The sequence below is a fragment of the Numida meleagris genome, chromosome 2, assembly GCF_002078875.1.
Source record: "Numida meleagris isolate 19003 breed g44 Domestic line chromosome 2, NumMel1.0, whole genome shotgun sequence".
Lineage (NCBI taxonomy): Eukaryota > Metazoa > Chordata > Aves > Galliformes > Numididae > Numida > Numida meleagris.
This window is the reverse complement of record NC_034410.1, coordinates 42,924,701-42,937,762: the sequence shown is the minus strand read 5'-3', so window position 1 is coordinate 42,937,762 and position 13,062 is coordinate 42,924,701. Positions and strand designations below refer to the sequence as shown.

The 13,062-nt window shown below is 38.4% G+C and overlaps 1 protein-coding gene across 1 annotated transcript in view; it reads left to right on the top strand.

Annotated features, from left to right (window-relative positions):
• Nucleotides 1-11,591, top strand: part of LARS2 (leucyl-tRNA synthetase 2, mitochondrial) — a 93,136-nt gene extending 81,545 nt beyond the window's left edge. The window contains exons 20-21 of the mRNA XM_021386851.1: nucleotides 5,796-5,923; nucleotides 11,225-11,591. Coding sequence (XP_021242526.1) covers nucleotides 5,796-5,923; nucleotides 11,225-11,404 — 308 coding nt within the window. The 3' untranslated portion in view covers nucleotides 11,405-11,591. The remainder of the gene's footprint in view (nucleotides 1-5,795; nucleotides 5,924-11,224) is intronic.

Sequence of the window (13,062 nt, the reverse complement as noted above, 5' to 3'; positions counted from 1 at the left end):
CTTTTCAATGCAATTCAGTGCATTGGAAACAATGGCAACGGCACCGGAATACCACAGAATTTGCACCAGGTGGGTCCCACAAATGCTCACACGGGAACAGAAAGAACACCATATGCAAGTTTGTCCGGACCTATGGAGCCAATATGAGGCTGAAGGTGACAGTTTCCTGGATCACATCATTAGCAGAAATGAGATATGGTATTACCATTACAAGCCAAAGTCAAAACAAAAGTACATGGAGTGGTGACACGTGAATTCCCCATTGAAGAAGTTCAAGACACAGCTCTCAGTGGGTAAAGTGCTGTCCTCTGTCTTTTGGGATAGGAAGTTCTTCTGGATTTCCTGGAACCAGGACAAACTATCAACTCTGACGGCTACATCGCAGTGCTGACTAATCTCAAAATTTCTCTTTCAACCCTTCTCTTGTAACACGATGAGGCCTGGCCCCATACCAGTTTTAAAACTATGGAGCATGTTGCCAATCTTGGCTGCACTGTCCTACAACACCCACTGTACAGTCTGGATTTGGCAGTTTCTGAATTCCATCTGTTCAGGCCAATGAAAGATAGACTGCATGGGCAACATTTTCCTAGCAATGACAGTCATAGCAGCTGTGAAACAGTGTGTCACCTCCACAGTGCAGGTTTTTATGAGTGCGGCATGCAGGCTTTTTTCATTGCTGGTGCGAATATGTAGCTAATGGTGGTGACTGTGTTGAAAAATACCGTTTTGTAGCTGAGAATTTGCTCAATCAAATAGTGTGCTCTTTGTAACTGATGTAGTTTCCCTGGAAACAAATAGTAGGCATTCCTTTTGGAATGACCTACATGGAGTTATCCTCTTGGTTAGCACAAAACTTCTCTAAATCCAGTTGGATGTAACTGCAAATCAGTCCATCTAAAGGACTGCAAACAAATGAAAATATTAAGAAAATTGTAAAGGTAATTTTAAAGTGGTAATTAAAGATGCCTTGCTTGACATTTTAAATAATGACTAATCGGCATCAGTGATGTACATCATTTTGATTATAATAATGTTATCCTAATTTGTAGAAGTTATAGCATTTTGATCCACTATGTTTTCTTAATTGACTAGTTGATGAGCCTTGCAAACTCATAACTTTAGTTTGATATCCCAAGGGCATTATGTAGCACTCAGGTTTTAAATATAGTTAAGGTAAAATTAGGTAGATTCAAGATACAGCAGTTCTTCTGCATCTGAAGAGTTATTCTCCCACGGGATTCAGTTTATATGTGACCACTTTGTTTTCATGCACCAGGTTGCAGAAAGATTTTGGTCTTTTTTGTGAGCTGTTTGAAGAGCATACTTCAGTGCTGGCAGCAAATATTTCTAGTTTGAAGGGAAGGGAAAAGCTGCTTGAATGCTGTTTCGTAAGTGCCTCACCTTTCAGCAGCCAAAAAGCTGTACTGAGTGTTTTGATATTTTGTATGTGAAGTAGTTCTCTCTGCTGCTTAGAGGAGGACATTTTCAGTATTTTGGTGTGTCACCCTGATGGTCTTAATTGTGCGATGCGTATGCTATGTTACAACTTATTAATGTAAAAGCTACTGTAGCCCTTCAGTGTGGGAAGAGTTCATCCGCCTGATGTCTTGGCAGTTTATGAACACTAACAGGATGAGGAAATCTATTTCCTTCCTGAAGCCTTGTATCTGAGGAATATACAGACACCACTGGAGATGTGGGGTTTTTTTGTTTGTTTGTAGTAGTACAGTGTTTTGCTGTCCACCCAAGGATACGAAACTGCTTATTGTGAGTTATTAAATTGTTATTAGAAATGGTGCATGAAAGATATATACTTATGATAAACACATCTTAAGATATAATGAGATGAAACATAATTATTGGAAATTGTAATGGTATAATTGTCTTAGTGACATTAAAACTATCATTGCAGTTGCTCTACTGCAAGTATTTCTGTTTGGATTCAGTCCTTGCCCAACAAGACTTTCCTGAAGAATGGACTGGAAGCTAAGTGATGTTGCATATTTTCATAGAAAAATTGAATGCAGAAGTCCCCCAAAGTAACCTGCACAAATCCAAGAATAAGACCAGTTTGGAATAAAGAATGATTTTTCCCTCTAAGAGTAATCCAAAATGAAGGATTAGTCTGTACCAGTGGAGGAAGGCAGATCGTTTTCAGGAGAACAAAGAGACTCACAGGGAGTTTGCAGAATTGGAAACGCATTCTAGAGTTAGCTTTTAGTAACACGGGCTTTTCACAACTCTCTTTGGTGCTCTGTCACTAAGGAATATACAAAATGAATCCCCAAGCAACATACTGAATTAATCCATATATTTCTGACTTGTGCTACCAGTAGTATAATACAGCTTTTCTCAGAGCTGTCCACAAATAGCTGTTACTGTATTGCTGTAATTTCTTTGAGGTTGCAGACCATTTAATGTATGACTGGCAGGCATGGTCCTCCTGGACTCCAGAAAGGTATTTCTGATATTCAGCTTGCCTGAATCTGTCAAATAGGAAGATTCATTAAAAAGTAAAAGAGCATGTGAAGAACAAAGTAACAAGCTAACAATCCTTGGGAGGGACTGCAGAGACCAGGAAGACACCCGTCCAGAATGTGTCTACCAACTGCTAGAAATTCCTGCTCTGAGCTTCTTAAAAACTCTATCTGCTTACCTGCTAGCGTGGTGGATTTTTACTTAACAGAGATCTCTATTGTTTTGATTTTGCTAAATCCAAAGGTCATCAGCATTTGGATAATGTGTCCTCATAGTCACCGTCTACTGCTCCGCTGGTCTTCTTCTATCCCCTATTAGAAAACAAACTCCAATACTGGCATAGTTTCAGAAGCCTTAATTAATTTCCTTTTATCTCCCATAAAGACTTCCGTCCTCCTTGCCTTTTTCCTTTGTTAAGCTCTCAGTGTTGGCCGTTGTCCCTCGCCATACCAGCCATTCCTCAGTTTATTTCGTAATCACATCTTTTTCTCTTGCCTACATAACGTCACATCAAACTATCTGTACCATTTCTGGAATTTAACAGATTCATTATGCTAATGCTTTTTTTTCTGTAAGATTAGAAATACTTTACTGTCCTACTTTCCCTTCACAATAGACAATTGCTTCCACATCTCTCTTCTCAAATATCTCCTTATTTTGCCAGTCTGCTCTTCCACCCAAATAGCACCTTAGGGGAAGGATTATTTTAATGAAATACTAATGATTCACGTAATGCTAATAAAACATTGCCGTGAGCTTAAATGTTGTTAGACTTGTCCTCTCTCCTCCTTCTCTCAGCTCACTCATTTACAGCAGCATAATATGCTGCAGTGTTAATGAAGGCTTCAGCCCAGTGCGTTACTGGCTGGGGAAAGCTTGGTTCAGTGTTAGCTTGCCAGCTAGTGAAAGTCCATTGACACTGATCCAATTGCAGGATCAGGGCTTTGGATTGAGCACAAGACCTGTCCCCAGAAATGGCTGTACATGTAAGCTCTGTCAAAAGTACACTCAGCTGGCTTTCTGTGCTGTGTTTGCAAGAGAAGATAGAGCTGAAAAATCAAAGCAAGACAATGAATAGAAAGCAAAATGCACACTGCTTCATAATGTGCATTTCAGTAGGTGCTTTCCAGTACAATAAGATAGTATCCCAAGTTTTTAATGTTTTTACAATAAAAGTCTGTGAAATTGTTGGTTCTTAACACCTCAAATGGTGCTTTTGTTTAATGAATCAGAGTCAAGTGGAAGGGCTGGAGGAAATTCTGTCTAGGTCCTGCTCAGTGTGCCAGCACATCTAGATTATGATGATGAATTTTCTGATGCTGTGTGTTGCACTTTGAAAACCAAACAAATCATGACTGTATTTTCTGTGTTGTACAGCTTGCAGAATGTGAGTTTAAGGCAGGAAGCCAAACAGGCAACCTAAGTAAAACCTTCATTTTGGTTTCCTGTCCAACTGTTTTCTGAAACTAGTTCTGTCGACTTTTGCACTTTTTTTTTCTAATACGGGTGAGCTCATAGCCCATTTTGTAGCAAAAAAACGAACCAAAAGATTGACATTGTGCTTAATCATGCTTTATCTGCTTCAGAATACCTCTTAATTATTTTTTATTAGTAGGTTTACCACAACTGACAGCTTCCACAGGGATTAAATGTGACCCTGTTTCTGCCCATGTAGATGGAAGCTCTTCACTTATATCAGAAAGTGGTTTTTAAAAAGCTAGAAAAATCCACTTCAACAGGAAAATAAGGAGTGGCCAGTATGCGTGCTTCTGCCACAAGGCATGTGATCGGTTGGAAAGAAATGAGCTCATCTGTATGTTCGAAAGCCAAAAGGGGAAGAATTTAGCAGCTGTCATCTTTAAAGTCAACGTGATAATGAATCACCAATGTGAAGGGTTGTTTTTTTTTTTTTTTTTCTGCTTGATTTCTTATCTTCTGCTCTTTCGGTTTCTGAGCAACTGTTACAATAGGGAAGAAACACACAAATCCAGATGCGCTGAAGAGTTTAATCAATTATTTACCTAAAAATATTGCAGCTTCATTGTTATTCTTAGGAAACATGCACATTCTTGCTTGCTATTAGAAATAGCTCCCAGCAGTCCACCATACTGCCCCTGAGTGATTCAGAAAACAGCAAGATTGTGTGTTGCTTTACAGTAGTGCTTTGTCTGAAAAAGCACTGACAAGTATCTGGTGGATTTCATTCTGGAGGAAGTTGCCTTCTCTTTATGTTTCTGTTTGCTGTTATTCTCCCTATTAGTCTAAACAATCCAGCTAGATAAATTGGTGTATTATTCATGGTGTATGTTTTTGCTTCTGCTATTGTGCTGTGTTTTCTTTATCTTCTTGAGTTTCCTTAAACCAGATGAGTTTTCAAATTCTCTTTGGTTGTTATGTTTTGCAGTTCTGAAGGAAGCATATGCTTTAAAAAAAAAAAGCTTTAATCCATATTCTTACTCATGTTTTTAATTTAAAAATCTACTGGCTTTGTAGGAAACAATCACAACAGCTGTCCTTGACAGTATTGCATATTTGTCAGCCTTCTCAGTAAAATCTTTCTATTTTGCCCTACAGTTGGAGTAGACAGAAACATAAATTCCACTCGGAAGCTTTAATTCATTTAAGGAATGTGGCTTCAGAATGAATTACAACTAATTCTACTGGTACTTTAGGAATGAATTGTCTTGGGGTGCAAAGTCTATTTAATAGAACAAGATCATTTATAGCCATTTTAAGAGTATTTTTAAATAAAATCAAAGGATAAACTATTTCAGCATACACATGAAATAAGAAAACAAGCAAGCTGTGCAAGGTATGCTTACATAGCACCTTTAATTTGTGAGCAAATAGATTCTTCACATCTTGCGAGTAGCTTGACTTGCTGGTGAAACTACCCAGCGCATTGCAGGAAACCACCCAGCATATGACAGATGATAAAATATTAAGCCATAATTGTGCCTTATTTTGAGAGAGTTCCTCGATAGGAAGGCTTTGTATGTTTTCCTGCTTGTTTTAGTAAATTAGGTTGATATTTCAGTTGAATTCTTCAAACAGATTTTTTTTTAAATACTAATCCTAATCTAAAATGTACCCCCAATGTTCATGTTAGAGTGGCTACACATAGTATAAAGCGAATGTTTTCACAGCTGTTTATCTTTCTGTTTAAAATGTGCTGTATGCTCATCTAAACAGTGTTACTTCCTCCTTAAGGAACTTGCTTTCAAAGTAAACTTTGTTCTGATCCTATTTATCAAACAAATCCTAAAGATGGAATGTTCTGATGATAATATGGTTGAATGGGTTTCATTTTCCAGGTCTGGCACATATAGAGAATAAACTTTGTACTCATCATAACTGGGGTGCCGATGTGCTGCATCAGTCCTGGCCCAAAGTAGACCCGGAATACCTTCAACCAGCAGATGTAGTGGAGATGTCTGTCCTGGTAAGAGTTCTTCATTTATTTTCAGTTGGGTCAATTAATGCATTGTAAGATCAAAGAAGGTGACAAAATCCCTGCTCTTGTGGAAGTTTGTTCCCTATTTATATGGCTCAGTGACAGGTGAGATAGGACGGAAGTTGCAATTAAGTTGTGCTGAGTAATTAAAACGGTTTCCTAAATGAAAGACGCATAGTTTGTCAGGAAGGGAGACAGTCTAAATATAAATCTTTTTCACTGACTGGATATTAGTACATGTGGAGATTTGACAGACAAACCACTGCAGGCAAGGGCAGTGCAGCAAAAAGCATGACTAAAATACATATAGGTCACTCCAAATTTTTTTGCCTGTCAGACCATTATGATCTTGATGCTGTACAAAAATGAAAAATGAGGTCATTTCTTGTACTACCTGAGGTGCTGTGGTTGCCTAATGTAACCAATTACAAGCTGGTTTTAGCTGCTTCAATTTTTGCCGAAGTATGTTTCCTGTCCGTCTCAGGCAGAACTTCTGGCAAATTTCAACAAAGCATATTTCCAGGAATGAGGTTTAGAAAAAAAAAAGGTAGTTTTGCTAATGTTAGAATTACATTCCAGATCCTATTTGAGCTCTAAAACCTTTGAGGTTTATGGAAGGAGCTGGCAGTTCAGTAGAAGAGTTGACCTGTAACTACATTTAGCTAACCTGTTATTTCCCAAAATGGGTATGTGCACAGGCACAGTGTGGTTTACTGTCTTTTTTTTCCTACATCTCTATCTGTCTAGTCTGTACTTAGCATGCTTGCAAGCATCATAAAGCTTTATCTGTACACGGAGTACAGTAGCAGCGAGTGCCACTGTGGGCCACAGAGGAACTGTGGGACTTGGAGTCAGGTGGGTGGGATCCATGGGGGATCTCAGCTCTTCTATTAGCTGATTCTCAGTCTGCTTGAATTCAGGTCCTCCATGCTCAGGCATTGTGATTGTCTGCAAATATGTAGCTACATCTTACAAACCAGCAGTGCTCCTGTCTTTTTCACTGCTCACCAGAGAAGTCTTTCATATATCATGCAAACATGCTCAGCGTCAGTGCTTTAACTTAAATGGTTTTTTTGTGTCTCTGGATATTCTGTACTTTGAATGAGATGTCTCCAGAAGAAATGACCTTCAGTCATTTAAAACTGCATGATCTGAACGTGAGTGTGCAAGAGAAACAGAAACAATGCATTATGGTTTTTTGATCTGTTGTATTCTGTTAGCTCCTTTGGATAGAAGAAGTAAACTGTGCAGTTATTTATGCTTAGCTGTTTTGCTTTTTTTAAGAAGGAAAGAAGTTGGTTAGATTTAGGGAAAGCTGTGTTGCTGTAGACTTCCTTAATCAAAAGTATCTTTGCAAACAGTTTCATGTCTTGCCGGATCTCTGAGCTGGTCCACTTGAACACAATGGAAAATGCTGCTAAGAACACTAATTTTTCTAATGTTCAATGTATATCCTTAGCAGTGGCCGCAGAGTATGTCTTTTGCAGGAAATTTTCAGTTGTTGGCATCTCTTCCCAAACCGAAGACAAAGACTCATGTCCTAGCTGGGTTAACAACAGACTTCAGGCTAATGTTCATTGTCATTTTTCTGCTTTTTAATTTTTTTTTTTTTGTAAGTGATATGCAGTTTTTAAATACCAGTTAAAGGGTCATATATCCACAAAATCTTCACTTAGATACAATTACTTTACTCAAGCTCAAAGTAAACCTTTCCCTTCCAGTCAGCTGGGGAACACCTTAGATTGCAGTATTCAATTTAGGAGGATTCTATGCATGAGAAGCTGTGTAATTATAGGAACTTCTTTGCAATTGTGTTTAAAGCAAGTGTTTTTAAGCGTATTTTTAAAGTAAAAACTTCAACAGCGCAAAGAATATTCTGACCTAGATGCTTTCAGGACTGTACAACCGAGCGTAAGAAAGCCTAAACACTACTAATATTTTTCTTCTAATATTAAAACTTTCTTCTCAGAGATAGAAAACAGAAAAATAAAAATATTTTTTGCTTCAAGCAATCATGGTGAAAATTATTTTTGTTTCTTGTCCTGATTGACTTTGTCAAAGCTATAGCCTTGTGTAGAAATCCTCTAATAAGGGAATGATCAACCACTGTATGTTCAGTTCATGGAGTAATACGATGTGTGTAAACACCTTTCCTAGGCCTGAGAAATTAAGTGAATGGAAGAACAGAGAGACAAGTTTCTCTTAAAGACTGAGAATATTTCTTAAAAATAATGACTGTGGGAGTGCCTGGCTTGCTACCTTAAGAGTAAGGTAAAAGGGACATACAGAGAAGCTGTGACAAACCATTATAAATGTGAATATTTCAAAGTCACGTGACCACTGCAGGCTTTTGTATGGCTGTAAAAATAAATTGCCTTCATTAAAACAAGAAACTCAAAGTAAGGAGGAACTGGTTAGTTGCAAAGAGACAGTGTCTCTTCACAAGGCTGCACAGTCAAGCTGAGTCTTTGGGCCACAACCCTATTCTTCTCAAGACCTCAAACTGCCTCAGGCTGCCAGCAATTTGCCTGCTGAGACATGGTTTTATTTCTCTTGACACAAGATACTTCATTATTTCCTGTCTGTGCTGGAGTTATGTCTTTCCATATTTAACCCAAGGCAGCAAAATGAACCAACTCTCTGCACCCTTGACTGGTACAATATAGACTGCATACAAGAATGACATTGAAACTTAACTTAATGGAGAAGCATGTGTACCTGTTGATCTAAATATTATCTCCAAGTTGAAAAATTTTCATTTGCCTGCTCTTATAGTACGTCCTAACATATATTGTTAACGCTGTGAAAAATCTGACCCGAATGCAGAGTCACAACATTTCATGTTGTCAACACACTTGTAACGTTCCTCACGTTGTGTAGGTGGTGCAGAACTGTTAACAGCTGCAGTCTTACAACTGCTTTTTTGAAAACAAAAGCTAAGTTTGCATCATTTTAATGCTTCTGAGTATAAGGAAGGCCTACAACTGCACAGATACTTACTTTCCTTTTTATTTCTCCAAAGGATTATGAATAAATGGGGCTGTTCTAAGAAAACTCAAACAAAAAAGCAGAAGGGAAATCAGCAGCTTCCTTTCTCAGCAGAAGAAAGGACTCAACCTCATTTGAGGTTGCAATTTTCTGTGAAAGTTTTTCAGAGAAACAAGGCTGCTAGCGCCCACATTTCTTGTGCTGGCACTCTTACCCGAAGTTAATGAGGGATATGCTGCTGGTCTAGTGAGACGCAGATTGCTGGAGGCATAGCCAGCGATGTATGTCCTGAGGAGAATCTAATACCTCGACTAAAAGAGTAATATGAATAGGGCACTTGTTACATACAGTGTGTGATCAAACCTGCAGACAACTTTTTATTTTTTAGGAATGGCGTTGATATATTTGACTCTGCACCATGATACCTATATTATAATGAAAACCATTCTACAAATATGTGCTGAAATCATAACCAATCTGCCATTTGATGCAATTCACAGTGCCATGTGTGGGAAGGCACACACAGTCAGGCTGCCAGGGCTCCTCAACCTTTCTGGGAAAACACAGCTGCTAGGAGTCGTTCATTTGCTACATAGATCTAGCCCAGTTGTCTTTTCAGTTGAGAACAGCACCAGCTAGGCTAGCTGTGCCAATTTTCCCCCCGTCAGCATCTGTCCTCTGGAACGTAATAGTTTGCATCATGGATGAATGTGAATGACATCTAACTGACCAGGCATAGTTTTGAACGACAGGCTGTGTGTCCTAGCAGCAAGCCCACAAGCTTGCTTCATCTTCTCACTGAAACTGCTCCAGGTTTGATTTTTAACATTTTCTTTTTTTCCCATGGAATATTTTTCTTCTCTGAAGTACCAAGTCAAAAAGAACTACTTGTGTTTTTTTTTCACAGAAGCTTTAAAAATAAAATGCTCTTGTTTTTCAAAGGATTTATTTCGCGTAAGGTACTAAAGGCGAAGCTTAACACACAGACACTCTTTTATGATACCAAGTTATGGATGCAGGCAAGGATACTTAAAAGTCTACTTACATTATCACTGCAAATTAATGTCAAGGCTAGTCAAAAACCAGAAGTGACTCATCCCAGCTGCATTTGAGACTTCATCTTGTTCCTTAAAAGGCTGTCTCATCTTCCTCTCTCAGAGAACGGCACAGATTGTTTTGTGTTAAATAAAATACAAACCAGGTAACTGAAGTAGGTCTCTCCCATTTGTGGTATGTTGCATCCACGTATCCTGGATAAAAAAAACAAGCTGTCTGCATTTTTATGTCCAAGCTGTATGCAGCAACATATGTTAATTTTAGGTGATGGAAAAATAGTTACAGTGGTGTCTAGCAGGCAAAGATCTGCAGTGTTTGCAGGAGGTTCTCAAGCAAGCAAGTAATTTGATTGAACTGGATTAAAAATTTCATACTATTTAATTAGCTAAAATGTAGAAGAGAATGTTAGAAGACACTTCATATAAATCTGAAAGCTTTTTTAATTGTAAATTTTATGTTATTTCCAGAAAAGGAACTCAGTAGGACTCAATAGACTCTGTACATTATCTAGTCTTAATGGATGACAGAAAGGAATTATAAGATCACTTTATGCATTGAGATGATTCCTACTGAAGGCCTAACTCTGTTCTGCTTAAATGGTTCTGCCCTGCTGGTGCAAAACTAGTATGGAAATTGCTCTGAAAACAGCCAAAGACAGGAAAGCATTACCTTAAGAGGGTTTGTCATCTTTGTGGTTGGGTTGGCTTAATGAGTCATCCTTTTAGTAAGAATACAGCATGACAATGAGCTAAAGCCTGTTTTTTTTTAAAAAAAAATGAGTTATGAAGAATCCTTTGGATATATCTTTTCAGCTACAACTATTTTTATTTGAATATATCCTGCACTTGAATAGAAGGAATTACTTAGCTGTAGAGAATCCCAGCCATTCTGCTCGCTGTCTCTTTATTCAGCCTGTGCGGCTATCTTGTTTTCAAGCTTAAAAGATCACCACATTACATAGTCACGCAATGCTTGCTATCTTCAAAAAATAATACTTCCTGTGGTGGCTACTTAAATTTTGCTTGAGTATCCTGAGTCACATTTATATTTTCTTCTGCTATTCTGGAGGGCCAGGAGGTATGGAAAATTTTATCCTCTACTTAGAAAGTTTCATACTGAGGCAAAGACAGTTTGATCCACTTTTTTCCCCACATGTAATGAGATGGATTGCAGTCAGGAGATGAAAGTTTATAAATCAGTCTAGTAACTTCTGTCTTTTCTTGTTCTTATGTTTCTGTTTTCCAGATCAATAACAAAGCCTGCGGCAAAGTTTTTGTGCCTCAGCAAGCAGCCCGCAATTTTGAAGAAGTCCACGAGCTAGTTCTTCAAAGTGAACTTGGAGCCAAGCATCTCCAGGGAAGAACCATTAAAAAGGCCTTTCTGTCTCCAAGAACTGCCCTTATCAACTTCTTAGTGCAAGACTAAGACTTTGCTGGGCTGTGAAAGAGAACTGGAATCTTTCCGGATGAAAACAGTTCAGAATACCAATGATGGCTATTTAAATCTCATAGAACAGTGGGGGAGAAATGTTAACAAAATTAGGTTGCTGCTGAGTATTCATTCCAACACAGAGAAATGTACAGAATTAAAGCTTCTTATCAAGTCATGGTAAGATGCCGTTTGTCTGTATTCACTGGGTGAATGAGAAGGAAATACAGAAGAACTAAGTAATTGTAATAGAATGTAAGTGTTATAAAGCACATGGGTTTTGGGTCAGCCTCAGGAATCTATCCTATTTGAAATTTGGCTTGGACAAATGCAGAGGCATAAGTATGATTCCAGAGCTAAACAGCTGCCATGAATGTGTGCTACAGCAAATGTTAGGTGTCTGTCCATCTTTGCTCCACGTATCTCACATTTAGGTAACCTACCATTAATCAGCACTTTCTGTAACAACATTTTCTTACAACTTAGAGTTAATTAGCACTGTCTAATGGCATTATTCATAATAAATAGCCAGAATGAGGTGATTTGATCTATTTCACATGCATTTCAGAGGCAAGCCAAGAAAACAGTCAGATGATTTAGCTGAGCCCTGCTTTAGCCAGGATCCTCCTTACTAGCTGGCATATTTTTGTTGGTTCATAGATGAGAGAGTCAAATTCCACCAAGTGCCAACAATTGTTTCTGCACAGACCAAATGGAAGTGACTTCCCATTCATGAGCCATCCCAGAGACTTTGGGGGGAGTTGAGAAAGGGACAAGTCAACTACCAGTAATACAGCAGTGAAGGCAGACAGTGTGCTTCTTGCTTCCACTCCTAGTTTTATAGTGCCTAGATTGTAAAACTTCAATTAACAATCGTTGCTTTTGGGGTTTTGTTCATTTGTTTGTTTCTGAGGGGTTCTTTAAGGAGAAATAGCAGTCATGTTTCTAAAAATGCGATATCTATAAAACACAAAGCTTTTTTCATGCCTCTTTCCACCCGTATTATTTGTCCACTGCACTACTGTTACATCCACGTAGAAATGCTTATTGTATTTAGCAAGTGCTTGAAAAAGGTTTTCTAAAGAGACAGTTACAGGGTTCATTGTGTGAGCACGCCTTTAACAACCATTAAAGCCAGCGTTGATGAGCCCTTCTGACAATTAAGACAAGGAGCTTGTCAAATAGAGAGGTCTGTTAACCCTCCAGTCCAGCAAGCATCCAGTGTATTAGACTAAAAGAAAACCAACAAAAATCTCCCACTTAGCAATATTTAAGTCCAGTGGGTCCTCAGCAAGTAAGATCAAGATTGATTCTTTGAAGTGTCAGCACTAACTAAGGAATACCAAAAATGAGTTTGGTTTTATGCATTTTGGTAGTACAGATCTAGCTAGGTAATGGAGATTCCAGGCTCAGTGAGCAGACTAGGCGCTACACTTTCCTAAATGTCCAACAAAACTTTTCTGACTTCTGCTTCCTTCTGGACCACACTGGTGCACATTTTCTCTTCAGCAGTCCTTTGACACAAGAATGACTAGGAAATAGAATATTTATAATGAAGATATGGTCTTTGCAGTTTTAAGACACCCTAAATCTCAGCCACAAAGGAATGCATTCAGACATTTAAACACAGGCCTTTAGTTGGAGTTAAAATAATT